This window comes from Centropristis striata, chromosome 9 (assembly GCF_030273125.1).
Source record: "Centropristis striata isolate RG_2023a ecotype Rhode Island chromosome 9, C.striata_1.0, whole genome shotgun sequence".
NCBI lineage: Eukaryota > Metazoa > Chordata > Actinopteri > Perciformes > Serranidae > Centropristis > Centropristis striata.
In genome coordinates, this window is record NC_081525.1 from 61,169 (window position 1) to 75,938 (window position 14,770).

The 14,770-nt window shown below is 38.9% G+C and overlaps 1 protein-coding gene and 1 long non-coding RNA gene across 4 annotated transcripts; both read right to left on the reverse strand.

The window, feature by feature from the left end:
• Positions 1–1,567: 1,567 nt before the first annotated feature.
• On the reverse strand, positions 1,568–3,732 carry LOC131978330 (uncharacterized). Its single transcript, XR_009394950.1, has 2 exons — positions 3,596–3,732; positions 1,568–3,527 (listed from the first exon to the last, which is right to left on the reverse strand). It is a non-coding gene; the product is annotated as an uncharacterized LOC131978330 (long non-coding RNA).
• Positions 3,733–10,690: 6,958 nt separating this feature from the next.
• Positions 10,691–13,749, reverse strand: LOC131978092 (uncharacterized). Of its 3 annotated transcripts, none has more exons than XM_059341609.1 (5): positions 13,382–13,749; positions 13,027–13,113; positions 11,889–12,032; positions 11,685–11,789; positions 10,691–11,599 (listed from the first exon to the last, which is right to left on the reverse strand). In XM_059341609.1, exons 1-5 carry the CDS (start codon positions 13,431–13,433, stop codon positions 11,394–11,396), a joined length of 594 nt encoding a protein of 197 aa, XP_059197592.1. In that variant the 5' UTR covers positions 13,434–13,749; the 3' UTR covers positions 10,691–11,393. The 3 variants fall into 3 exon arrangements, with proteins under 3 accessions (XP_059197592.1, XP_059197591.1, XP_059197590.1); XM_059341608.1 differs by having other exon boundaries at positions 11,889–12,044; XM_059341607.1 differs by having other exon boundaries at positions 11,889–12,044; positions 13,027–13,116.
• Between the last annotated feature and the right edge of the window lie 1,021 nt (positions 13,750–14,770).

Below are 14,770 nucleotides of genomic sequence, written 5' to 3' on the forward strand. Positions count from 1 at the left end.
ACAGCAGCATAAAGTAGAAAATGTCCTCTGGGCAAATAGTGAAAGGGCCACTACTGCCAGTGTGTGTACACTATGATGAGATTATTCAGATTTATAACAATTAATACTAGTAATGTTATGATACTATATAATATACAGGGAGCACACCTACAGCAAGCATTCCTTTACAAGTATTTATTTATACAGCAACCTATGACCTTTAACCTCAACATGTGTGTGTGTGTGAAACGTGTATCTGGAGGAGTGTGCACGATTACGCGCGCATTTGTGTGTGTGTGTAAGTAAAATCACATAAAGTCGCCTGGTTGTGTATCTGTAACTGTAATCACATCAAAGCATCAAAGCGTTGGTGTCGACCAATCAGAGCAGAGCAATCAACAGAATTAACAGCTGTGGAATCTTCTGGCAGAGTGACAGCAGCCAGAGGTGGGCAGGCTGGAATTTCTGGCCTCGAACAGAAAGCATTTCTGACAAAACCATAATACCTATCATTGATCCGACTTCACTTTGAGCGTCCTGAGTTCTTCCTGAACGTCTACATATGGGAAAGTGAAAATGAAAGAGATAATAATCAGGTGATATAGGTGAGGTTGTGCTGAAAACAATGACAGCACCACGTCATGGTGAAGATGTTTAACTGGTTCATATACAGGCAGAATGCTGCACGACACTAAAGGCTTTGATTCATCAACCGGCTGTCTACGTTTTTCTTCACAGACTTAGAAACACTCTCAATATTGGGAAGAAACTGCAGCTACAGAAGGAAATGATTTTCAAAGTAAAAGCAGCAGGAACCTGAAGCTGTGCAGACACAAACAATCCCTCTGTGATAAAAGATACAGATTCCAAAGGTGACAAATCCAAAGATCAGAACAACTGTGAGGAGACAACGCCTTGTGTTCTCTTTCTACTTTGCAGATGTAGTAGAAGCAGTTAATGCTGAAGTGGATGCTCTGGTTGATACGATAACATCAGAATAGGAATCTGACCTCCCAAGTGTGCTCTGATATCAAAAGTGGAACATAACAGGGAATAACAGGACATTGAACTTTAGTTACACAAATAATAACGCACAAACCTGCAAACTAAAAAGAGAAACACAGCGTGTTGTCTCCTCAGAGTTGTTCTGATCTTTGGAATTGTCAGTCACCTTTGGCATCATGATGATGTAATGATTTGATGATGTCACAATGTAATGATTTGATGATGTCACAATGTAATGATTTGATGATGTAATGAGTTGATGATGTCACAATGTAATGATTTGATGATGTCATGATTTCATGATGTCACAATGTAATGATTTGATGTCATGATTTCATGATGTCACAAAGTAATGATTTCATTATTTGATGATGTCATAATGATTGATGTCACAATGTAATGATTTGATGATGTAATGATTTGATGATGTCATGATTTGAAGATGAAATGATTTGTTGATGTCATGATTTGATGATGTCACAATGTAATGATTTGATGATGTCATGATGTAGATTTGATGATGTAATGATTTTTACATTAAATATGAAGTTTTACTGTAAAAAAAAAAACAAAGTTTCACTAATTTTACATTCAGCAGTATGATGTGTATTTATTTTTATTTTTATATAGAATTCACTGTTTAACATTTAAGAACATTACGCAATTCAATAACACTGAATATTTATATAATGTCCCAATTTATCACTTTACAGATTTCAACTTTTATTTCGTGGTTAATATTTGTAATAAAAGTAATTCAGCTTTTAATGGCAAACAAAAGAAAAACCTGTAAAACGATAAAATGAGATAAAATATAAACAGGACGGGACACTGGCTGGACCCACGAGGACAAAATAAACAACATGTCACATTTCAAATACACAAAAACTGAAAAGTCACAGCTACATTATTAACATTCAATATTCACAGTTCATTAAAACACCAAAACTAGAAAACATCAGTGATTCAATCATCTAAACAACAACACTAACATTAATATCTGCTGATTGTTATTAAAGTATCAACACATGATTAAACACGTGAAATATGGAACTCTTCTGTTTACATGAATGTTTTCAGAAGATTTTACTTTGTTTTCCTTCATATCTACTAAATATTTACAGCTGATACACAGAGAATCATCAGGAAACATCATGGAAAATAATGATCAGACCTCCTTGTTTTCTTCAGTTTCTGGTTCATTTTAATGTCTGGTTCAACTAAAGGTTCATTTGTTTGGACAAATATAATGATAACAACAACAATATCTGATAAGAGTTTAATTTAAGAGCTGATATCTAGACATTTAACATGGTTTTATTGATCGTGATTATGGTTATTATCAAGAATGTTTCCATGACTGTAGATGTAAAAAATACTAAAAAAAGACACAAAATGATCAAAAATAGATGCAGAAATGACTAAAAACGATACAAAATTACCAAAAATAGACATAAAAATTACCAATAAAGACACAAATTGACCTAAAAGACATAAAAATGACCAAAAAGAAAACAAATGGACCAAAAATAGATGTAAAAATGATACAAAATGACCAAAAAAGACAAAAGGACCAAAAATATATGTAAAAATGACTAAAAAATGACACAAAATTATCAAACTAGAAACAAATTGACCAAAAATAGACGTAAAATGATCGGAAAAGACACAAAATGACCAAAAATAATGATAATCTTGATAATGATTTAATAATGATGTTGGTTATTATCAATAAAACCATGTTAAATGTCTAGATATCAGCTCTTAAATTAAACTCTTATCAGATATTTTTGTTGTTATCATTATATTTGTCCAAACAAATTTAGTTGCACCAGACATATAAACATAGGTGCTAAAAATAGGTGGAAAAAACTACAAATACTACAAAACCACGTATCCTCTTTCCACCTTTAATGGTAGAATAACACAACAGCTCCCAACAGGTTTAATGGTAGAAATGTGGAAATGATTTCCTCCTTTAACGGGTTAAAACTGGACCACAAGACGGGACTCTGAGCTGGTTTCTTCAGTCTGCAGCAGGTCTTCAGAGTCTCCTGTTAGAGTCCAGGACTGATCAGGACTGATCAGGACTGATCCAGATCCAGGACTGATCAGGACTGATCAGGACTGATCAGGACGGCAGCAGGTTTCTCTGGATGATCCTGATCGGACCGTCTGATCCCTGATCAGGTTCCTGCTGCAGCCGTCAGTCAGGACCACCAGTCACTGCTGGGTCCCTGAGTCCTGTCCCGGGTCAGTACATGGTCCTCCTCAGCCCTGGATCAGTCCTGGTCCTGGATCAGTCCTGGTCCTGGTTCAGTCCTGGTCCTGGATCAGTACATGTCCTCAGGGTCTCTGATGGTCCCAAAGGACAGACTGAAGGTGGCCCCCCCTCGTCTCTTGGTGGCTCCGCCTCCTTCCCTTTTCTTCTTCCTGTTCCAGTTCAGCAGGGAGGCGGAGCTCTGGCCTTTAGCTCCGCCCACCAGACGCTGCCGTGTGTTCTCCTTGTCGCCGTGGGAAACCATGAGGCTCCGCCTCTCCACCTGAGGACACACACACAGGTAGTGTTGGTGACTACACACACACACACACGCACACACCCCGTACTGACCTGTGTGTCGTGTGAGTGCAGAGTGACCACGCTAAGCTCCGCCCCTCCGTCTCTCCTCAGCAGGTCGACCACCTCTCCGTGTTTGGACCACTTACAGTCCAGACCGTCCACCGCCACGATGTAGTCCCCCTCCCTAAGCCCCGCCTCCTGGACACACAGACACGCCCACCATCAGGTACACTCACCTGGACAGGTGTTCATCTAGTGATCTGATCCTCTGATGTTACACTGTAAACACTCTGCACATACTGATTGTGACGTCTCTTTTTTTGGTCATTTTACTTCTTTTTTTGGTCATTTTACTTCTTTTTTTGGTCATTCTACGTCCAGGAGCAGCATTGGTCTCTTTGCTCCACCAGTTTTTATGCAACGAAGGATCAGAGAATAATGGAATTAAATTGTATTTATGTTTTAGACAGTGTCCCAACTTTTTTGGGACATCTTAATAAATGAGAATATGATAGAAAAGTGTATTTATGTCAGTAATTCAATAACACATTCTATAGATCCATTACACACAGAATGAAACATTTCATGTCTTCATTTATTTAATTTCTTCTAATTATAATGATCATGGCTTACATTTAATGAAGACATAAAATTCACTGCCTCAAAAAATTAATATTCCTAAAGACCAATTTTAAAAAGTGTTTAATATGTAAATGTTTCCTCTGAACAGTCTGTCGTCTATATGACTCAATATTTGGTTGAGTTGAACCACTGAAATGGACTTTTCATCCTATTGATGTATTGAGATGATCCTGTATGTGTTTGATGTGTTTGGTGTCTCTGTGACGCCCTCTTGTGGTCAGAAACAATAATGACACAAACTGTAATAAAGTGGATTCAACAAGAGGCTCAATGTTTCCAGATTGAAAGTTAAAACTAATGATTAAACAGCCAGCAGCAGATTTCATTAACTTCACTTTAAACAGGTTTTCAGCTGGATTTCATGTCTGAACCAACAAAGATCACTGAGGTTCCTGCTGGCACCAAACAGAAACCTCAGACCACGAGATCCCCAGAGACCCTGCTACACACAGTACCAGTACTTCCTACATAGTGAGGACCAGAACACGTTTTCAACCGACAAAGTGAGGACATTACACTTCTTTAAAAGCTTTTTTGAGATTTCAGACTTTGTTTTAGGGTCAAAGGTTATATCAGGTTCATGTTAGTTTAAGGGGCTCGGGAGCAAGGTTATCATAGTTTAGTGTTTTTACGTCTCTTTTTTGTCTTTTGTGGGGTTTTTTCGACATTTTACGTCTTTTTTTTTGGGTCATTTTACGTCTTTTTTAGTCATTTTACATGTCTTATTTTTGGTTGTTTCGCATCTTTTGTGGGTTTTTTTTGACATTTTACGTCTTTTTTTGACATTTTACGTCTTTTTTGGTCATTTTACGTCTTTTTTTTGGGTCATTTTATATCCAGGAGCAGCGTTGGCCTCTTTGCTCCACCAGTTTTTATGTCATGAAGGATCAGAGAAAGTTATTATAATTAACAAAAAACGAAACGAAATAATGAAAACTAGAATTGAAAAAACATTTTTGTGAACTGAAATAAAAATGAGAGTTAAAAAATATATATATAACTAACTGAAACTGTATTGTGTGATTACAAAACTAAGTAAAACTAACTACAATTATAGTGAAAATGTCCTTCGTTTTCGTCTTTTTTCATCCATAATGAAGATGGATCAGACAAAGGAAATAAAGGCAAAATTTACTGTGACCTCTTTTAATCTCCCACCCAACAAATACCCCATTACAAAAAACTACAACTAATAAAAACTAATTAAATCTAGCAAACTCACTCTAAAAACTCATTAAAACTAACTGAATATGAAAACAAAAATTCACAACCCAATTAAAACAAAAAAACTAATGAAAAACCCACAATTTCAATGAGGGAAGAAACAAAAATCGACATGTTATAGTATGACTTTTTTTTTTAGAGGGTATCATTTTTGGACATCCCATAATATGGTGTTTTTCTGTCTTTTCTGGTTATATTATGCTCTAATATGTATCAACAGACTATAATTGACCAATTTTAAGCATTTTGAAGTATTTTAAAAATGAACCATTCCTGACAAAAATCAACATGCTATAGTATGACTTTTTTTTGATGGGGTCATTTTTGGCCATCCCATAATATGGTGTTTTTTCGCTACTTTTTGACAAACTATACTACCACAAGTATCAACAGACTATAAACTCACTAAAAACACTCACTAAAAACTCATTAAAACTAAGTGAATTTGAAAACAAATATTTACAACCCAATTAAAACTAAAACTAATGAAAAATCCACTATTCCAATGAGGGCCCCCGCAAAGATAGAAGTGCAAGAATGTGTGTGTGTGTGTGTGTGTGTGTGTGTGTGTTCTGACCGCTGCACAGCCTCCAGGTACCACTCCGGCCACCAGGACTGGGCTGTCCCCCCTCAGCGTGAGGCCCAGACCTCCCTCTCCGCTCTGCAGGAGGACGACCCTCACCGGGCCCCAGCGAGCTCTGGCACAGAACACAGACATCTATCTATCTATCTATCTATCTATCTATCTATCTATCTATCTATCTAAAACACATTGGTGCCCCGTGCGAGGCACCGCGCAGTTGGCGATCATTCATAATTGACCGTTTGCAAAACTCCTCCCCCGAACGCTCCTCGTCTAATCATACCTTAGCAACCGTTACTAAGAGAAGAAGGTCGGACAAACTTTGAGCTCTGAGCAACAGGATGAAACGGTGTGCATACGGGATTTGTAAATCTGACACCAGGTACCATCAGAGTTCAGCAGAAGTAGTCGTTTTTTCCCCTTTTCCAAAATTCAAAAAGCAAGAGCAGGATTGCTGGCTGTGGATTAAACAGTGTGGGAGAATCCTCTCCCAACTTAATATCTGAAAGATCAAAGGACACACATGTCTGCTCCAAGGTAAGCTGCTAGCTAGCTAACATGAGCTAACTACCGATTGTCTAGCTATGTTAGAGGAGATAACCCAAACCGGATTTAACAGTTTTTGGTTCCTGTCAAATAGTATTCTTACCACTACTAGTGCAGAACTAGTGAAACAAACTGATGTTAATGACACCGTCTGTAAAATTATTTCACTTCAGCCATCTTTTGGCTAACATTATCAACATTTCACATGAACTACTAATACAAATGGTCATGCTATATTTCCAATTAATGGAATGGTGTGAAACTAGAGTATAACTTCTTATCTTTCAAACCATATATAGTTTTGACCATGTACGTTAGCCTCAGGTTTATCAAAGTCGTCAAAAGGATGCTAACGCTGGTGAATTAGCCTAGCACTATCGATTTAATAGATCAATCATTTTCATCTCCTCGCTATAAAACAATGGCAGTTGCTGATTGTTTCTGGGTAATAATAAATATCACCATTATCAACCCACTCGGTCTGGTTCAGTATTTATTCAGACCTTCACAATAAGTCACAGTACAGTAAAATACAGATGTAGCCTATAGCACATGCTACATCAGTCTGTGCTGTGGATGATTTACCATCTAGGCACCAGTGACATCTTATTTTACATGTTTTCTAGAGTGTAGCCTACAGATGACGTGTTTGTAACTATAGTTACATATCAATGATAGAGCAACTATCAACCTCTGTAGCACCAGAGCTATAAGCTAAAAAAGTTAGCTTACAGGCTTTTACCAACTTATTTTATTTTAATCTTTGTAGCATTTTGTGAATGGGCAGCCTCCCTCTTGGAGGTATTACTCCAACAGCGCCGGTCCGCTCCACGGCTGCTGACGGTCCTGGAAGCTTGATGGACATAGCAACAGCAACTAAGGGGGCGGAGCTTCTGCAAACGGTCAACTGTATGATTGTTGAGTTATTATTTTATTTGATTATATACTCAAACTAAACTTTTTAATCAATCATCAACATTTTAGCTGAGAGGATAATAAAATAAATCTTTCTCCCCAACACATAAACAGTAGAAGAGTTTATATGTCCAATCTGAAACTAAACTCTCACTTCTGTTCACTTCTGATTTAATGTAATAATTTAAAAAATCAGCCTGTAGGGGATCATAGAGGATCCGTTTAAAATATCTTGTCTCCAAAATATTACACATATGATCTGAACGTAATCTGGGCAGTGATTTAATTTGCCTGCACAGAAAATATGGAACATAATTTCCTGCTTTAAAACTTAACTTGCAGGAGACAGAGTTGTTTTTGGAGAAACTTAAAGAAAGATAAATGTCACAAACCTCGACAGTTTTCACGACGTAGGATGAAACATTCTGTATTTTGCTGTTCTAGCAGTGATTTTATGTTTTTCTTCCTCTTCTTGTTTTAAAGACAGCTTCAGTATAAACCCCTCCAGCCGTCAGGATGAAGCTGATCGTGTCTCTCACTCTCTTCTTGATGCTCTCCAGCACAGGTAACTCTACTCACTCTTACATCAGCGTTTATGCAGATAATATAAATGTAATGCTGACTAGAATTAAATGCTTAATTCAATAAAAAAAATTATTTTAGGGACAAATCAGGAGAGGAACATTAAGTATCTGTAGTAGGCTTTGGTTTAGTGACAGCAGAGCCATTTCAAATGTTTGTCTCAGTTCATTTATTCTTTCTTTATTTATTTATCGCAGCTGCAGGTCTTAAGTGTCAGACCAGTTCAGGCCTCCAACCGTGTGCCTCCGATGATCAGTTGTGTGCAACAATTGCTCACACTGAAGGTAAAAATGCATAAAATATTATGAAGATTAATCTGTTTCCAGAAGTTATTTACTTTAATTTTGTCCCATTTAGTCCATGTGTCCTCTTAACATGAAGTACATTGTGTTCAGTATTAGATAATGAGGAGAGTCAGAGCATCAACCAGACCTGTGTGGCGCCCGCTGTCTGCAGGGTTCCCAGTCACACATTTTCATTTAGTTTTGGTCGGGAGAAGGCAGCTTATGCTGTTCGTTGCTGCAACACAGACGGCTGCAACAGTCAAACTGTATCCTGTAAGTATGTTTGGAGTTTAGCTGAAATAACTGGGGTGTGAACTTAACGTTACTCTGAACTTGTGTCTCATGCATGTCTCCTGTTCGGTTTCAGATCCTGATATGACAGAAAACAGCCTGCAGTGTTTTAGCTGCTCTGGTACCGTCTGTAATCAGACAGTTCAGTGTGTGGGAGCAGAGGACCGCTGCTTTCATATGACTGGTGAGTCCTCGTAAACAATGTTGATCACACACTGCCTCAAGTGTTTGCTTTTGATTAAAAAAATGGTTCTCCTAGTAAAACAGTGGTTTTGTCATCCACAGAGTCATTTCGTGACAACACCTTTGTGAACCGTGGCTGTATGTCTGCAAACATGTGTGATGTTCGCAACCAGAAGGCGATCAAAGGTGTTTTGCTTGGTGTTGCGATCGACTTAATCCCTAAGCTTAACATCACTGCAATCGAATGTTGTGCATCCAGCTTCTGTAACTCGGCCGTCAGTGTGACCGTCACACTGCCGTCACACTGCCGTCAGTGTGACGGCAGTGTGACGGTCACACTGAGTGTTGTTCCTGTGCTGCTTGGTCTCGTTGCCCTTGTCATCTATTAGAACCAAGAGTGTAACTGAGCTGAAGTGTTTAACCAACAAAACACAAAAAAGACAGCACTGCTAAAGGTACCTAGTGTGTGAGGTTTTAGCTCCAGCGGCTGCAGAAGACAAACCACAAACTGTCCCCATTTCTCTTTTTACTCTTGCACTCCTCCATGTAAGGAAGCCATTACACAGTCAGATGCAAACACAAAAGCCGTCTAAAACCACCCAGATGCAGAAACAGTTAGGGCATTCTCTGAAATGTGAATAAAACAGAATGCAATCATTTGCCAATCCTTAAATCTACCTTTTTCATTGTATTGGAGGTGTTTCTGTTACTGAGCCTACCCTTATTGATATAAATATGGTGGACAAAAACAGATGAGAGGGGCGTAAACAAATATCAGAGAGACGCTGACAACAGTCAGAGTGCAAATGAGAAGAACTAGTCACACACTCGAAGCCACAATGCCCAGAATAGATTTTTAAAATGTGTCAATACCCAGAAGAAGACTGTCACGTACATTCTCTGCATTGTGGCTACGACTGTTCACATATTTTTTCATCTACATATTTGAACAGAATAATAGAATCACCTTTCAGTTTATTGATATGCAAGTCAACAGCAGCTGAACCACCTCCTTTCTAAAACAGTCTCGACTAAAACTAAAAAACCTAAAAACCTTCATGGAGAAAGAGTTCATAGCAACCATCCTTAAAAGAGATAACTTGGGTATTGAATGTGTTGAATAATGTGTAGAATGTGTTTTCATCTCTTATCGTTGTTCTGTACCTTCCTCTAAAACAGCAGCATGGAGATGTGATTGTAGTTTACTATTTTTAGATTATAATAAGTTTTCAAAAGGTTCTGTATAAAAATGATTAACCCATCTTTCTTCTGTGTCACATAAATATGTTGCTGCATTGTGGTTTATATAGTAAAATGTGCTCTGTTCAAACTATCCTAATAAAGCTTTTTATGATTCATGACACTCTTCTTCTGAAATAAAACTGTACTCTTCTTCAGATAGCATCAAAAACCTTGCTCTGTAATATTTCGTAGTAGCATCAGTATCGGACCATTCTAGCTTGACTATTTCCCAGCATGCAATGCCATGACTAGATTTCCTTCATTGAACACATGAAGCGCCACCTTGTGGCCACACCAAGCAACTACAACCATACTCTTCATGAATTTACACCAAAAAAATAACTGTTTGACATTAAACCAACACAAATACATTTAGTAAACCCGACTGTATTTTTATAGGGGTTACACTATGTTAGATGAGATTACCCAAACCGGATCATTTTTATTACATTGATTCATAGTAAAGCATTTTAATGACATTTTTCTCAGTGGTTGATAGAGACCAAAGCCAGAGCTCAAAGCAGAGTGAATATTGGACTACATGCAAACACAAAGCAAGACTTTTGTGTATTTATTTTTTATTTGTTTGTATTTGTATTTATAGTTGGATGTTTTCCAACAAAAAAAGTACAGAAATGTGTCTAATTAAAACAAAATTGAATCTATAAGGTTGCATCATGACAATACTTCAATATGTGGAGAAAACTGTTTTTTCCTGACACTTGTGGTCACTTGGAAAAGTGTTTATGTATAAAACTCATTTGAATCAAATTTAAAAATAATAATTGATCAGAGAAATTCAACTTTTTTCTGATTTCTGTCATTTTAACTGTGTCCTTCTGCACAAAGACTGTTTGAGCTGCAGAATGTATATATATTTTATATATCATAAACAACACTAATTAGATCAGCTAACTCCTCCTGTTTGAATCAAATCGAAGGCCCTGCTCTATGGAGTGAGATTTGTGCCAAAATGTTCAAACAACACACAAAAATATTAATCAAAATATCAAATACAAAATTTAAATTACAAAAAATGAAGTCAAAGACAAAATTCAAAACTTGAAATGAAATTATTTGTGTAACTGCAAAAGAAATCTGTCTTTGAATAACTGTTATAACTATATTGTATTATATATTATTATACATTACTTTATAATTAAAGACAGAATGCAGCAGCAAACAAACAAGCAGTTGCACAAATAATTGATTTCAAGATTTGAATTTTGTCTTTGACTTTATTTTTTGTTTGTTTAAATTTTGTATTTGATATTCTGATTAATATTTTTTCGTTTGAATTTGAAGAAGTGTTGTTTGAACATTTTGGCACTAATCTACCTCCATACTGCTCTTTGTTCTAAAAGGCAACAAGCACAATGAGTCCGATCAAAAGAGGAACAGCGCTCAGCGTGAACGTGCCGGCTGAATTACACAGACTGGTGTCACAGCATGTTGGTGTTTGGGTGAAGTTCAGGTTGGACGTCGGGAAAGGCAGCGCAGAGACTTCACACAGGTTCCTGGAGACGCAGCCAGAGACTTTGTGGATGGTGTTTCCATTCGCCGCTGTGGGTCACAAAACCACCGTTAAACCGGCCCACATTCAACAGAGAAAGAAAAGCTGAATGCATTATGCAGCTAGAGGACTCACCGGTCCCACTGAGGCAGCGGTCCTGGAACCCGTTACACTGGACCGTCTCGTTGCAGTTGTCACAGACGTAGCACTTCAGCTCTTTGTTCACTGGAGGAACAGGGTCTGAAACAGAACAAGAGACATCATCCCCATGTTCACATTGTTGACAGGAAGTCACTTCCTTCCTTGAACATGACCACAGGTTGTTCTCACGTCACTCACAGGGCACATTCTGACTGTTGCAGCTGTTTGTGCTGCAGCAGTAAACAGATGCAGTCCCGTTAGAAGAGCCAAAGTTGAAGGAATATGTCTGGTTGTTTGGGTTGCAGAGTGAAGACGGCGCACAAAACCTTGTCTGAAAGTTGCCTGGAACAGAGACTATTGTAAAATGTTAAGTAAAATAATATTAATAAATAATAATAATTTTATTCATAGAGCACTTTACACTACGCATGTTATAAAGTGCTTTACAAAGACAAGTTAAAAACAGACATGAAACAACAGATGATAATGTTAGAGAATGACATAGTTCTGTGCAATTAAAAGACAGATCCAGGGAAGGTAAAGTTCAGGTAAAATCAGGAAAGGCTCTCTGATAAAAGTTTGTTTTAAGAAGAGATTTAAAAGAGATCACTGACCCAGCCGACCTGATTTCCTCGGGCAGGTTGCTCCAGAGCCTCGGGGCCCTGACTGCCAACGCTCTGTCCCCCTTAGTTTTCAGCCGAGGCCCTAGGACAGTCAGGAGACCCCTGCCCGAGGGTCTCAGAGGACAGACTGGTGTGTAGGTGTTAAGAGGTCAGAGATGTAGCAGGGAGTGAGGCCATGAAGGGCCTTAAAAGTAATCAGTAAGATCTTAAAATCAATTCTAAAACATACTGGGAGCCAGTGTTAGGATGCTGAAACAGGAGTGATGTGATCATGTTTCTTGGTTCTGCTTAAAAGTCTGGCAGCTGAATTCTGGACAATCTGGAGTCTATGACTGGATTTCTGGTTCAGGCAGGTGAAAAAGGCTGTTGCAGTAATCAAGTGTGATGAGATAAAAGCCTGTAAAATGGTCTCTGTGTCTTCAAAAGTTAGCACAGATCGTGTTTTAGAAATATTTCGAAGGTGATAAAAACAGGATTGCACAAGCTTTGTGGTGTGTTGTTCAAAACACAACTTATCATCAAACCAGACTCCAAGATTCTTTGTGACAGGAGTAATATTATCAATTAGGAAACCGCTAATAACAAGGATCTCTGTTTTGTTTGTATTCAGTTGAAGGAAATTCTGTGACATCCAGTTTTTTACGTCATGTGGACACAAAGGACACACAGAGCAAACACACTGAGTCAGAAACAGAGTGATGAGGAAACACTACCTTGTACGGCAATTGTTGCACACAGTTCTCCGTCTGCACAGGTTTTGAGTCTACGGATTGCATCTTCATAACACCGAAGAGCTGCAGCTGCTGCGAGGAAAACATTTTTCAGTGAAATGATGACGGTGAGCAGCACAACGATTCCACCGTAAAGCCCAGATAAACTGTTTCATCCTGACGAAACACTGCCTTTAATAGGGGACTCATTCATTTCATCTGCTGCAGATTTACTCTCAGTCCATTGAAATGTTCCTTCTTCACACTTTAACTGACCTCACCTGCATCCTGACTCATGTTCATGTTAAATAAAGGACATTCTGGTTATCGTCTAACATCTTAAATCATGTTGTATTACCTGTGCTGCAGAGCATCCCGATGAGAGTCAGAGACAGAATCAGCTTCATCATGACGAGTCAACGTGCACAGTGACGGTTTAATTGTGGAACTGAACCTTATATCGGTGAGGTGACGAGGCTGTACCAACAGGACAAAAACTTTTTTGTCGAAATAGTCGTTGCATTGATCCATTGCACATGCAACGGGTGTGTCTTGTGTCATCTCTATCTGGAGCAACTCTGAAGTTTACAGTGTGAAGTAATGAAGGCAGTCAAGCTACAGTATCATTTAGTTACCAAAGTCAGGAATAACAGGCCTTGTGTTTTATCGAGCGGACCCAGAAGTAGAACAGAAGTCTGGCAGTCAGTTAAATAGTTTATTTCAGAATCACAAACGCTGATCTCAGGTAGCCAGGCAGGGGAGCAGCAGACACAGGGCAGGAGAAAACACACCAAAAATCTCACTGCAGCGCTCAACAGGGGAATTCTTCCAAAAGACCTTGAGTCAGGGCTGTTTGAGGCCGGATAAGATTAGAATTTGGGCTGTAGGTGAAAGTGGCAGCCATTTTCTGTTACTCATCTTGTTGATAATATCCATACTGGTCTCTGCATCGATCCAGTCTCTTCTCCAGGGCCGTCAGTCGCTCCTTGATTCCATCCACAGTGTGTTTTGTGACCACAGTCTGAGTTCTGACAGCTCTGTCCATCGTATCAATCATCTCAGCAGCCTCATGGAGCTTTGGACAGCTGTCACCGTTTACTGTGTATCTCCATAAACCAGAGCAAAGCCTGATCCAATCAGAAGAAGACCTGTTATCAAGGTTCTGAATAGATAGAGATCTTCTATATCCTCTATGGAGAGAGCCGCCAGGCACACGACTCTCCACCTCTCCACCGTCCATCATGGAGCAGCTGCTAACGTCCCGTCAGGACAGGAGGACTCCCTGAACCAGGCTCCTCCTCCAGGAGATGGTGTCAACTGGAGACCAGTTCATCAAATCCATGATGTTTTAGTTTTGAGAGCAGAGTAGAGAGAGTCTTCCAAAGTATAAGACAGAAGACGAGACGAGAGGAGCGAAGCAGGAAAACACACAGAAGGAGAGAGGGAGAAAAGTGTGACGACCTCCTTAGAGAGCCAGAGGAGAAGTATACTGGGAAAGAGGAGGAGTTACAGAACAAGACGGGAACCAGCAGGAGCTGAGAGAGAGCAGCTCAGGGGCAAACAGGGACAGAAAGATTTTACTGATCACTTTTAAAGCTCTTTTAGGTCTGTCTGCTAGATATTTAACAGAATGATTAACTCTGTTGGGCCTCGCGACGGGCGTCAACTATGTTGGGGCATCTGGTTCCAGATACCAATTGCCTCCATCACGGGTCACCAAAAATGTTGGGAATTAAGGATGGCTCTT

What these genes read in the sequence shown, in the direction of transcription:
- LOC131978092 (XM_059341607.1), bottom strand. Translation starts at nt 13,433, where the DNA reads ATGATGAAGCTGATTCTGTCTCTGACTCTCATCGGGATGCTCTGCAGC. An exon ending in CAACAGTCAGAATGTGCCCT is followed by an intron (nt 11,790 to 11,888) that starts GTGAGTGACGTG and finishes GTTCTGTTTCAG; the next exon opens with ACCCTGTTCCTCCAGTGAAC. An exon ending in CCGCTGCCTCAGTGGGACCG is followed by an intron (nt 11,600 to 11,684) that starts GTGAGTCCTCTA and finishes TGTGACCCACAG; the next exon opens with CGGCGAATGGAAACACCATC.